At 44.6% G+C, this 14,218-nt stretch overlaps 1 protein-coding gene across 3 annotated transcripts in view; it reads left to right on the forward strand.

Moving 5' to 3' along the window:
* The first annotated feature begins 1,706 nt into the window (after nt 1-1,706).
* Nucleotides 1,707-14,218, forward strand: part of LOC109867015 (neuron navigator 2) — a 77,340-nt gene continuing 64,828 nt past the window's right edge. For 2 of the 3 annotated variants that reach the window (XM_031801138.1, XM_031801139.1), the window contains exons 1-4: nt 1,707-2,388; nt 7,943-8,960; nt 9,236-9,354; nt 12,649-12,757. In XM_031801138.1, coding sequence (XP_031656998.1) covers nt 2,343-2,388; nt 7,943-8,960; nt 9,236-9,354; nt 12,649-12,757 — 1,292 coding nt within the window. In that variant the 5' untranslated portion in view covers nt 1,707-2,342. The remainder of the gene's footprint in view (nt 2,389-7,942; nt 8,961-9,235; nt 9,355-12,648; nt 12,758-14,218) is intronic. The other variant, XM_031801140.1, reaches the window with a different exon arrangement.

The following is a 14,218-nucleotide window of genomic DNA, read 5'->3' on the forward strand; positions in this document are numbered from 1 at the left end:
CAGGTAATGATTTAACAACATGGGTGCTGCTAAGCTTAACTTGTTGTTGTAGTAGAGGCTAGTGTGTGGTTTATTTACATGAGGTAAAATGTAACACAAAATCTAATGATGTCATTTTACATCAGGTCTTAGGTTTCAGGTTTATGTGTAAGCGTATGCTTTACAGACAACCTTTAATCCATGGACGTTTCTGTTTGTGAAGTTAACAACTATTTCCGCACTCCAGCACCTATCATTTCATCTGGCTTGCTAAATACCTCTCATTTCGATGACATCTGTTTTGTGAGTATTGCACAGTTCTACATTTGGCATAACAAATGTGTTACTTCCTCTGCTTTCTAGAGCCTATATTTACTGTGTATTCCTGCCCTTGTGTTTGATTATAGTGTGGTGGACATCACGTTACACCATGGCTTTACAATCGTAGTGGTATAACTAAATGATTTAAGATCTTATAATGTATCTTCACTGTAAGTCTTAGTCCTAGAATGGTAGATTGGGTCCTCAGTGGTATGTAGCCAGTCAGGCGGTACTTCCCCAGTACTGTGATGTATGTTAGTGAGAGTAGAGTGGAGTAGAGCAGCACAAAGCAGTGCAGCACAGAGTCGACCAGAACAGAGCCGAGCAGAACAGTACAGAGCCGAGCAGAACAGAGTAGAACAGAGCTGTGCAGAACTGAGCAGTGTGACGGTTGGGTGGTTTACCTGGATAACCCAGTCTACAGTCTGCATTCTACAGTCTGCATTCTACAGTCAGCCAGTGGTAGGCTGCTGCTGCTGTGTGATGAGGAATTCACTGTGCATTGACTGAGCCCTAATTAGTGTACATGTGGAACAGAGAGGGCGGGATAGAGGGAACAACAGAGAGAAGGATGGGGAGTGAGAGAGAGAGATACTCAACTAGTCTAAAGGCCAGTTTTATTGCTTCTTTAATTAGAACAACAGTTTTCAGCTGTGCTAACATAATTGCAAAAGGGTTTTCTAATGATTAATTAGCCTTTTAAAATGATCAACTTGGATTATCTAACACAACGTGCAATTGGAACACAGGAGTGATGGTTGCTGATAATGGGCCTCTGTACGCCTATGTAGATATTCCATAAAAAATCTGCCGTTTCCAGCTACAATAGTCATTTACAACATTAACAATCTCTACACTGTATTTCTGATCAATTTGATGTTCTTTAATGGACAAAAAAATGGCTTTTCTTTCAAAAACAATGACATTTCTAAGTGACCCCAAACATTGGTAGTGTACATTGACTCTGTACCGGTACCCCCTGCATATAGCCTTGTTATTGTTATTTTACTGTGTTACTTTTTTAAAACTTTAGTTTATTTAGTAAATCTTTTCTTAACTCTTATTTTCTTAAAAATGCAATGTTGGTTATGGGCTTGTAAGTAAGCATGTGACAAATAAAATTAGATTAGATTTACAATCCAATTTTCTCAATGTTTTCATAACATAGCTAAAGCTAGCTATCAACTAACAGTTAGTTACCATCTAGTTAGTGTTTGTTTAGCCACAGATGGAGTTGTGCAAAACAACTAAATACACACATGCGTTGTTGAGGAAACAACAGTACATCTGATTCACTCTACAGTATTGTAACGACCCTGGGTTTATAACCACGGAAATCGACCATGCTTTTACCGCACAGTCGGTAGCGCGCTGGACCTCGGGCTCGAAGGTCGAGGGTTCGAGACCTACTCCCTGCTGTTTCACTACAGTATATAATGTATACAGTGCTAATTGTAGAAACAAATTAGGCCTGGGAAATATGACGATATATATCGTGTGATAGAAAAACGTATATCGTTTCATATTATGCTCTATCGCTTATTTCGTTGTGTTGCAAATCACTCTTTATGGCAATATTTTTGTCAATTGGACGACGCTTTGCATTCTTGGAAGGAAATATGAAACACAAACACACATGGAGAAGAGTGAACGTGACACAGCACGGAGACACGGAGCTCGTACCTAAAAGAGAGGCTACCTCGATCGCATGGACGTGGTTTGGGTATGAAAAGTCTTACACGGACAAGAAAACCGTCCTCTACAAAATATGCCGCAGGCCGGTCCCGAAAACAGGCTCAAACAGCACTAACCTCTTTTACCACCTACGCAATAATCATGTGAAACAGTTCGGAGATAATAATGTGAAACAGTTCGGTGAGAGTCTATGGATGAGACCGAAAAAAGTACAGTCGTGCTAAAAACCAAACCCCCGACTCAGGCGTTGCAAGAGGCAAACGTTTACCCGCTGCACACCATATGGTAAAGAATCACGAATATGGAAGGAGATAACAGCTGCCGTTACAACTTACATCTGCAAAGACATGGCCCCAATTTACATGGTTGAGAAAGAAGGTTTCGTGAGCCAAGGTACCAAATGCAAATTGATATGTGACACGTATTAATGCCAAAATAACATGCAAAACAGGCAAGCCCCCTTCCAAAAAATATATATTTATATTTTAGGCCTATATTTATTTTGTTTGCAACTATAGTTGAAGTGTTTTCTATTTACCTTTTTAGATTCCTTACATTAACATTGTATATTTTGTTACATGCTTAATTGAAAATGTGCACAAATGTTCTAAATGAAAGGAGAAATAATCAAATATGAGTAAGTACCTTTTATTTGTTGAGTATAATTCAACATGTAATAAGTAATAGGCCTTTACATGTGGTAATTTTATATCAACTATTTATTCATTGAATTTACAGAAAATTTGCTATATTGTGATATGAATCGTTATCGGGATATGAAATGACCTATATCGGGATATGAGATTTTGGCCATATCGCACAGCCCTAAAACAAATTATAGAAGAGGCCTGTGTATTAAATGTAACAAAAACCCTTAACTACTATCTACCTATGGGTGGCTGGCTAGCGCTGAGTTAGCAAATGTTGACGTTAGCGGTTGACATGCGAACATTAGATACAGATTTGATTAAAAAAAGTAACTTTCTAAAATACTTATCATTAGCGTGGTTCATGTACTCATGTAAATACACTTACTACAAGTCATCGTTTGTAAAAAAAAATATATATATTTATTAAGAGACACAAAGTTTACAACGAAAATACATTTAATCCGAGACGCCATGTTGTCTCATTGATTTACATACAAAGTTAGCTAGCTTAGTTTGGCAACCCTACAAGACCATGGCACTTGCCTATAGAGCAGCAAGAGGAACTGCCCGGCTCTGCTCAAACCCTACACCCCAACCCGAGTACTCCATTCAGCCTCCTCTGGTGTAAACTGTAAATGTACACTCATATGAAGGGGAACATCTCACTAGTTATCACTCGTTCAAAACAGTTAAATTATACATCAAAATTAGATAAACTTGTTATCTATAGATTGCAAAAACATAACCATGCTCATAAATGTTAAACTTGAAAACAGGATGAATAAAGAGACACAGACTATTTAAATTGTTCTACTGGGTGTCTCTTCCTGCTTATATTCTACCAACAAATGAGGTGCACACCTGCTATAAGGGCACAAGGTGAGACCCAAATGCAGACACAGGAGGCAGATGGTAGAGCTCTGATTTTTATTATAACAAAGGGAGTAGGTAAAGGCAGGTCGGGGACAGGCGAGAGTTCATAAACCAGGTCAGAGTCCAAACAGGACCAGACGATAGGCGGTCTCGAGGTCAGAAACCAGATCCAAGTCCAAAACAGTACAAGGGGATAGGCAGGCTGGTTGTCAGAACAGGCGGAGTGGTCAGGCAGGCGGGTTCGGAGTCAGGACAGGCAACGGTCTAAACTAGGAGGACTAGAAACAAACAGAGCTTGGGAAAAATAGTAGCAAGGAAAAACACTGGTTGACTTGGCAAACAAGACGAACTGGCACAGAGAGACAGGAAACACAGGGATATATAAACCTGGGATAATAAGCGACACCTGGAGGGGGTGGAGATAATCACAAGGACAGGTGAACCAGATCAGGGTGTCACACCTGCAGCTAACAGGTCGAATGTCTCCCCCTAGTGGCAGCACTAAATATACATGTAGCTATATTAAAGCAAAACCATGGAGGACTACAATAATAATGTTGTGAACAAACACAATTTGATTCCAAAATATGGAAATGTATAGAATCTATACACATAACATTTTTGTTGTTGTTGTAAGGGTAATAATATAAGCCAGATAGGCCTATAATGTACAAGACCATATGTCAGTCATAAGTCCCAAAGAGGGTGTTTTGTCCTGCTCCTGCATTCATCCCAGTCGTCAGTGACAGAATTGGGCTAAGCACATGTTTGACATCAATGTTTGTACAATTACAATGGAAAAACAACTTTAGGAAATGCAATATAACATACTATTTACAGTTACAATGGAATGGTTTGCTTTGTGTGGTAGGATTTGTGGGCTTTGACACTCTTATGTAGGGGTCATAACCAGACATCAAATAGTGCAATATATGTCACAACACTTCTAAATGTATGTGTCATGACAGCTTTTATGACATATTATGACATATTATAACATGTTATGATGCAATGTGTCAAATAAAGTGTTAGCGTTTTTCTAGTTACACCAGGTAGAACAGAACACTTGTATGTAGCCGTGAGTGACTAAGGTGAAATGACATTCTCATGACTGTTAAAGTGTTTCTACATAAACACTGTTATCACTGCACTTGACTGTTAGACCCTGGAGCAGCTGCCTGGGCTGCTGTAAGCAAACCATTACACAGCACAGGGAGGATACGGACTATATGGTTGAACTAACTGGGTTTTAAATGCTTTTGGCAAAGTGTCTGGAGAAATGTCCTGTACACCAGTGGTGGACAAAGAGAGGCCAGGATACCTACTGGGTATGCCAGCGATGTGCCGGTGATATGCCAGCGATGTGCCGGTGATATGCCGGCGATGTGCAAGTGATATGCCGGTGATGTGCCAGTGATATGCCGGTGATATGCCAGTGATGTGCCGGTGATATATGCCAGTGATATGCCGGTGATATATGCCGGTGATATGCCGGTGATATGCCAGTGATATGCCAGTGATGTGCCGGTGATGTGCCGGTGATATGCCAGTGATGTGCCGGTGATATATGCCGGTGATATGCCAGTGATGTGCCGGTGATGTGCCGGTGATATGCCAGTGATGTGCCAGTGATATGCCGGTGATATGCCAGTGATATGCCGGTGATATGCAGAGTAGGAGTCAGTGGACCTATTGAATGAGACAGCTTACATAATCGTTTGGAGGTGTTTTTTGCATCAGGATTTGTTGGAGACTGTTACCATATAGTAGTACCTGGTACGTAACACTGCTGATAAATGTTGGACTTAAAACCCCTTACTTTCTAGCCAAGGTTATTAATACATACAGTAGATATGTTGTAAATGATTAAAGAGCTTAACAGGTGAGCCTGATAACAAATCAAGTCGATGCTGCCTCTGAGGTCCACAAAAGATAAGCCAAGAGAATTGTATGTGTGTGATTACCCTATGGATGTGTTACAAAACCCAACATTGTTAGAGCGTTATTTGTGAGCTGAGGTGTGTGCGTGACAGTTGTATGTGGTCACTGGTCAGTGTTGAGTTGGCAAGAACAGACAGGCTTTCATGATTGACTCTCCCTGCCAGGCACTCCACATAGCAGGCTCTCTAAACTATGCACAACCCGCCGCTGAAGTTTGGATTTGAAATGTAAATGTCTCCTAGCTATGTCACTTTACTTTATACACCTCCCTTAGGCATTGTAAAATGACAGGTTGGAGGCTGGGATCACACTGGGATCACAGTGCCTAGTTAGAAAGGTGTATCGTCTGAAACAGGTTTCCCTGCTTTTTGTTGTCCATGCAGACTACTGGACTTAGAGGTAGGTTATTATTGAACCTTTATACAACAGGTGGATCTAATTCTGAATGCTGATTGGTCAAAACCGCATTCCAGCCGGTGTCTAATCTATGACGTTAAAATTAGAGGTCGACTGATTATGATTTTTCAACGCCGATACCGATAGCAATTATTGGGGGACCAAAACAATCCGATACCGATTAATCGGCCGATTAAAAAAAAAATATATTTCTTTGTAATAATGACAATTACAACAATACTGAATGAACACTTTATTTTAACTTAATATAATACATAAATAAAATAAATTTAGCCTCAAGTAAATAATGAAACATGTTCAATTTGGCTTAAATAATGCAAAAACAAAGTGTTGGAGAAGAAAGTAAAAGTGCAATATGTGCTATGTAAGAAAGCTAACGTTTCAGTTCCTTGCTCAGAACATGAGAACATATGAAAGCTGGTGGTTCCTTTTAACATGAGTCTTCAATATTCCCAGGTAAGAAGGTTTAGGTTGTAGTTATTATAGGAATTATAGGACTATTTCCCTCTATACCATTTGTATTTCATTAACCTTTAACTATTGGATGTTCTTAAAGGCAATTTAGTATTGCAAGTGTAACAGTATAGCTTCCGTCCCTCTCATCGCTCCTCCCCGGGCTCGAACCAGCAACACAACGACAACAGCCACCATCGAAGCAGTGTTACCCATGCAGAGCAAGGGGAACAACTACTAGAAGGCTCAGAGCGAGTGATGTTTGAAACGCTATTAGTGCGCGCTAACTAGCTAGCCATTTCACTTCGGTTAGACCAGCCTCATCTCGGGAGTTGATAGGCTTGAAGTCATAAACAGCCAGTTTCCTTGTGGAGTGCAACGAGAGAGAGGCAGGTCGTTATTGCGTTGGACTAGTTAACTGTAAGGTTGCAAGATTGGATCCCCCGGGCTGACAAGGTGAAAATCTGTCGTTCTGCCCCTGAACAAGGCAGTTAACCCACCGTTCCTAGACCGTCATTGAAAATAAGAATGTGTTCTTAACTGACTTGCCTAGTTAAATAATGGTATATAAAAAATAAAAAAACAAAAATACCAATTTCCGATTGTTATGAAAACTTGAAATTGGCCCTAATTAATCGGCCATTCCGATTAATCGGTCGACTTCTAGTTAAAATGCCTATTTTCTCTGTTCCATCTGACTGTGCAATGCACTGTCTCATCAGCCCAGCCAGGCAATTTATAATCCTGATCTCCACTCGGCATAACAACACTGTGCCAACATATCCTCCAAACACTGTCTTTTCAGGCATTATCACTTAACTATATTAACCAGTCCAGTCCATTAAGGACACATTCATATGTACACAACATGTTTCATTAAACAAGGCAACAAAACCTGTGACAACTAGAAACAACTACATGTCTAAACAACCTGTTCATCTATTTGTCCTTTGAACTCGTCCAGGGACATTGGGTCCTGGAGTTTTAGGTTGGCTTGGAGGGAATTCAAGATCAGGCCTCTTAGCATAAAACAAGATTCAGATCTGAGCTTGTATGTGTTTTCATTTTGAGCTAAAAGAGAGGATGTGTAAAATGGCAGTTTTCCTAAAAATGGTCTTCTCAATAAGAATATACCAGTGTCCCGACAGCACTGTAGCGATCACGATGGTGAGTTAGATCTGAGGCTATTATATAAACAGCGTTATGGTAATGTGGCCACACCGTCTCCCATGAGCTTCCCCAAGTTGTAACAAACGGACCAGTTCGTTGCTGGATTCTTCACTGATCTTTGATACCTTCTCCTGAACGTAAACGTTGTTCGGACCTCAAGTTCTGTGAGGTGGAAGAAATTCCTTTGTTCTCTATGAAACTTCACTCTATCTCTATACTGTGTGGCCATATGGCAGGGTCTTCCCTAGGAATTTACGACCTCACTCTGACCACAGCAGTCTGGTTGTAGAAGCAGAGAGCGGGGGATGGTGATGCTGTACCCAAAGAGGGCAACGTCATGACACTATTGTGTTAATGACTGTACCTGCTTACCTGGTTAAATAAAGGTTAAATAAAAAAATATAAAAAAATATCTCCCTGCCTCTGTTTGGGTTTCTCCACAGAGAGAAGCACCACGGCCTCTGAGCACGGTCTGTCTCCAGGGCCCATCAATGGCTGCTCTTCCTCCTCCAACCCCCAGCCCAATGCAGGCAACAGCAGCAAGCCCTGGAGGAGTAAGTCCCTGAACACCAAGCACAGCACCACCTCCTCCATGCTGTCCGTCAAACAGGACCCTCCCACCAGGCAGCCCGCGGCCACACCCCTAGAGGTCCTCCCTAAAGTCATCGCCCAGAAGTCCATGCTGGAGAAATTCAAGCTTTTCAACAGCAAAGGAGGCTCCAAGGCAGCTGGAGTCCATACTGACAGGCCGACAGGGCAGGAGACGGAGTCGATGGAGTCGCGTCCCACCAGCAATGACCAGCTAGAGGAGGCAGAGGGGAACTCCCGGCCCCCCAGTGTCATGGCGACCAGCCCCAAGCTTGCCCTGAAGGGCATTGCCCAGCGCACCTTCGGCAGGGTCCTCACCCCCCAGAAGAGCTCTCTGAAGACTGGGGAGAAGGAGAAGGACAAGGCACGGGAGGGAGGCTCCAAGCGGGGGTTCGTCACAGAGCAGGAGGAGCCCAGGGATGACACCAGGCAGGAGAGAGTAGGTTCAGACTCAGCGGAGCCCAAGAGGAACACTAAGAGTACCAGCCTCATCCCAAAAGGAGGCAAGGCTGGCAGTGGCAAAAAGGAGGTTTCAGCCCCAGCAGCACACAGCGGAATACAAAAGCCAGGGTTCAAGGCAGGGAAGACCTCAGGGGTGCCCTCTTCTGGTCGAGATGGAGACAGGCCCAGCAGTTTGAGGTCCGGTGGGGGTGGTGGTCACTCGGTGCACAAGTGCCAGCTGGACAGCAGAAGCTCCAGCTCCTGCTCCAGCCTGGCCTCCTCTGAAGGGAGGTCTCACCATCAACACCACCATACCAACGGAGCTCCCCCAGTGGCCACCACAGCCAGCAACACCATCAGTGTCCAGCTACCTCATCCTCAGCAGCAATACAACCACCCCAACACTGCCACTGTTGCACCATTCATGTACAGGTACTATGGCTGCTTTGATGGACAGAATTTGAGCTTCATAGTTTAATAGTAGGAATATTCCACAATGTCAAACATTTTATACATACCACGTCTCAAACCTTTTAACTGACTGTCGGGATCTGTGTAATTCTAAATTATAGTCAATAACTAATTGGAGAGGACTGAACTACATATACTTAGTGGGAACTCTTTACTCCTAATGGAGCGCAGAGAGAGGCAGACTGACTCTGTTGTATCGCTCCTCATTGTCTTGTTGTTCCTGCCCTGTCCTGTAGGTCTCAGCCTGATGTGACTGGAGCAGACATGATGATGGAGGCAGCGGGGTCACTGGAAGGTCACAGAGAGACTGCAGCCATCAGCAAGTCAGCAGACAACTCCCAGGAGGACCTCACAGGTAACACGGGGTCACTATGATGTACATGCAGAGTATGTGTGTAGCTGTACCTCACAATGTCTGTCTCACTGGTTAAATCCTATATCCTTCCAAGCAAACTGGATATAATGTGATTGCTAAGTGGTTATTCAATTGATTGAAACAGGGCATTTTCATACTGTGCTTTATGACTTCAATTTCCACATCAGTTTTTCTTTGGTATTTTTACACTGTTACGTTAAATGTTAAGAAGATGAGACTCTTGTGAACTGTAATATGTTTCACAAACTGGCAAATATCTCATTAGCAACAAAGGATCCTGTCCCAGGGAAAAACAAATTCAGCCTCTTGTTGTTCCCAGGCACAAATGAGGGTCTCTCTTCCCAGCTAAACATGTCAATACTAAATAGTGAGGAGTGCATCAAAATGCCACCATGGAGAACAAAAGGCCCAGTTTCCTGTGGATTATTTTTAGCCTCTTCGTGATGGATCAGAGATATTGCCTCAAAGTTCACAATGCTTTGGCGTGCCCACACAAAGCCTGTCTGAATGCAATTAACAGCACTGTTAATGCTGCATACAGAGTGAATGGAAAAACTCACTTGGAAACTCTTGAGTTTCTCAGCCAGAAAGTAAGTGGGTTGGTACCGTTCATTTGGAGCGCTGCTCTGCTGCCACACTGGAAAAATTAAGAAAAGTTGATCTTTGTATGAATTGCATGATTCGTGGAGAGAGAGGCTTGATATGACCCTAGAGTTGACTGGTGAAGTGATGGAATGTTGTCCTGAGGCAGCCCCAGCCAGGGCTCTGTGTCTATGTGTCTACCATGTCAGCCAGGAGGGAGAGAAAGGCCAGGTCCTGAATGAATGGAACAGAAAGAGCTCATCTGCATGTTAAAGGCTGTGGATGTCATGGAGATGCCAAGGCTCCTCACCAAACACACTGTGTGTATGTGTGTGTGTGGATGACTGGAGAGGCCTTTCTCCCTTCTTCCATCACTCTGAGGAAATATAAAGCAGTCGCCACAGGAGGAGTGGTTAGCGCTGGGGTAGGTGTGTCAGCGCTGGGGTAGGTGTGTCAGCGCTGGGGTAGGTGTGTCAGCGCTGGGGTAGGTGTGTCAGCCCTGGGGTAGGTGTGTCAGCGCTGGGGTAGGTGTGTCAGCGCTGGGGTAGGTGTGTCAGCGCTGGGGTAGGTGTGTCAGCGCTGGGGTAGGTGTGGCAGCTACATCATTCTCTTTCTGTAATTTCTGGGCTGAAGGACATTCAAGAAAACAAGCATCTACTTACACTCTGTTCCGATCAGAATCATAATGTGTCATGTAGAGGTTGTGGCAATCCCGGACAGGACTTATCCCAGACAGAACTTATCCCGGACAGGACCTATCCCGGACAGGACCTATCCCGGACAGGACTTATCCCAGACAGAACTTATCCCAGACAGGACCTATCCCGGGCAGGACTTATCCCAGACAGAACTTATCCCGGACAGGACCTATCCCGGACAGGACTTATCCCGGACAGGACCTATCCCGGACAGGACTTATCCCGGACAGGACCTTTCCCGGACAGGACTTATCCCGGACAGGACTTATCCCGACAGGACTTATCCCGGACTGGACATATCCCAGACAGGACCTTTCCCGGACAGGACTTATCCCGGACAGGACTTATCCCGACAGGACTTATCCCGGACTGGACATATCCCGGACAGGACTTATCCCGGACTGGACATATCCCGGACTGGACTTATCCCGGACTGGACATATCCCGGATAGGACTTATCCCGGACTGGACATATCCCAGACTGGACTTATCCCGGACTGGACATATCCCGGACTGGACTTATCCCGGACTGGACATATCCCGGACTGGACTTATCCCGGACTGGACATATCCCGGACTGGACTTATCCCGGACAGGACATATCCCGGACTGGACTTATCCCGGACTGGACATATCCCAGACTGGACTTATCCCGGACAGGACATATCCCGGACAGGACATATCCCGGACTGGACTTATCCCGGACTGGACTTATCCCGGACTGGACTTATCAAAGTGTCAAGGAGTTGGAGCAACTAGTAAGGACTACATGGAGAGAGAAGACGTGCTTCCTCACAGAAGTGGTGAGGGTGTTGCTAAGAGTGGCACCAGCAAAGCCAAGACAGGAGCAGAACCAGGCTGTCTCTGGGCAGCATTACCCTGGGAGGCTTCAGCCAGCACAACCAGCCACTCTGTCACATCCCCAACAGACCACACCCAGACAACACTAGACGACGCATGCCAGTGAGCCAAACACCCCTGTGGTGGAGAGACCAGGAAGTGGGCATACAGAGTGCTGTGACCCTGAAACAGACTGCCAGGAGGTCAGAGGTCAGAGCTGGGAGGAGAACTATGTGGAGGTGTCCAGCAAGAGGCGGAGCCAGCTGTACCAGGTGCACCTGCAGCAGACTTGTGTCTGGGATCGCTCAACTCAACGAGGAGATCCTGCTCACTATGCTGGACATATTTGAGAAACATGACAGTGTGTGTGTGTGTGGGGGGGGGGCTGCCCCCCATTGCCCTCTGCCTGTGGTCTTCGGCGCTGCTTACCTTTTAACTTCCCAGACCTCTTGGACTAGACGCGGCTTCATTCACTAGCAGAACAATATGTTTGTTGATGCTCTCAAAGCATTCAGAGCATGTTCCCTTTTTTCTGCTTGCTAAACATTCTGTCAGCTCTCTTCGTTACATTCGCAAAAGTTCTACAAACCCCCATCAAAGGGCTGCTCTTAAAGCAGAGCTGCCTGTAAGGGTTTAGTGGCGTTATAAAGGGTTGGTTTAGCCCTGTGAATGGGCTCGTTTGGGCTTCCTCCAAGCCCCCCTGGAGTGCCTTGACATTTGAATTTGCCCTGCAAAACCCTCCACTCACCTACGGCTCATTTTCATTTGGAAAAAGGCTTTGGGTGAATTAGTGGGCTGAGCTTTTCTCCTTCCCGACACTGTCCTGTACAGCACCAGGATGGAAAACCCTGTTCTGATTGATGTGAAGGACTTTTTCAATGTTTCCTTTCCTCAAAAGCATCCAGAATTCCTATGGAGTTTTTTGTACACATGTTTGTTCTGGTTTGGGCTTTGATTGGCTACAGTACGTTATGTAACGTTAAGGACCCTTTTGTTGTGAATGGTCTGTTTCAAGTGTTAATGGATATCTTTGCAGGAAATATGCGCATTTATGAGGATGTACTTACTCACAAGCCTGTGCCATGTGTGTTGTTTGACGTGGCAGCTGTTTCAGGTGGACTGTCTCTAACAGACCCCTGTCCCCTACTCCTAGGTGAAGACCCTGAGGCCAGGCGGTTGCGGACGGTGAAGGGCATTGCTGATCTGAGGCAGAACCTGGAGGAGACCATGTCCAGCCTGAGGGGAACACAGATTAGCCACAGGTATGTCCTTGACCTTGCTTCTGCACCATCTCTGTGTGTGTGCGTGTGCGTGTGCGCGTGCGCGTACATGTGCGTGCGTGTGTGTGTGTTCATTTGTATTGCTCTGATGGTAGGAGTTGTTAATTTCAGTGGTTTGGCTCAGCAATTCCCAAACATGATTACATACTTCCTTTGCAAAGTGCCCTCCGCAGAGGATTCAATGTTATGGCTGTTCCTGACTTCACTATCTCAGTAATGCATCAGTGATCTAGTAACAAGGGCAAAAGAACACCAGTGTGAAATTTAAACATGACAGTCATTTTGATCGATGTGGGAAAGAAGTATTCAAAATGAGGACCATTATTTTCTGGCATGTGAACCATTTGGATTCCAGCTTGTCTACATGACAGAGTCTGCCTTGGTGTCTAAAGGCTTTAGCCTGATTGACAGTTGGACTGGTAGATCAGATGTTGATGTGAAGACATCCCTCTTTTATCTCTGGCCTGATGAATCAGATGTGTTGCCCAGTTGCCTCGTCCTGAGCCCAGCCATGAAATCAGCTTGGAGGGGTTGAGTGGACCCCTGTGGTCAGCCAGCACAAGGTTAAAAGTTGCTTTTGTCTCCGAAGTCAATAAAAGGGGAGAAAAAACATGAAGAGCACTCCTGGTGGGCTATTCTACAATGCCCAATGGGTTTCTACTCTCTTTAGCGTCATATGGGAGTGATCCATGCAATTCAACTAGTAGGTTTGTTCAGTCAGAACAACATTTTTAATTGTAGATAAGTTACCCTCTAAAGTGCATGTAAATGCAGTTAGCTTTTCATGCTGGACTGGCTCATCTCTTAGACTCTTTCTCTTGCATGATAGGTACTCTCCATCCCTTACATCTATTGTTTAGCACTATGAATGTGTTGCTATGTAGTTCAGTGTTCTGATCTGTAGTTTGTTGTCTCAGTGAGTTGGAGTGTAGTTCAGTGTTCTGATCTGTAGCTTGTTGTCTCAGTGTGAGGGAGTGTAGTTCAGTGTTCTGATCTGTAGCTTGTTGTCTCAGTGAGAGGGAGTGTAGTTCAGTGTTCTGATCTGTAGCTTGTTGTCTCAGTGTGAGGGAGTGTAGTTCAGTGTTCTGATCTGTAGCTTGTTGTCTCAGTGAGAGGGAGTGTAGTTCAGTGTTCTGATCTGTAGCTTGTTGTCTCAGTGTGAGGGAGTGTAGTTTAGTGTTCTGATCTGTTGTTTGTTGTGAGAGGGAGTGTAGTTCAGTGTTCTGATTTGTAGTTTGTTGTCTCAGTGAGAGGGAGTGTAGTTCAGTGTTCTGATCTGTAGCTTGTTGTCTCAGTGAGAGGGAGTGTAGTTCAGTGTTCTGATCTGTAGTTTGTTGTCACAGTGTGAGGGAGTGTAGTTCAGTGTTCTGATATGTTGTTTGTTGTCACAGTGAGAGGGAGTGTAGTTCAGTGTTCCGATCTGTTGTTTGTTGTCACAGTGAG

This window comes from Oncorhynchus kisutch, linkage group LG22 (assembly GCF_002021735.2).
Source record: "Oncorhynchus kisutch isolate 150728-3 linkage group LG22, Okis_V2, whole genome shotgun sequence".
NCBI classification, from domain to species: Eukaryota; Metazoa; Chordata; class Actinopteri; order Salmoniformes; family Salmonidae; genus Oncorhynchus; species Oncorhynchus kisutch.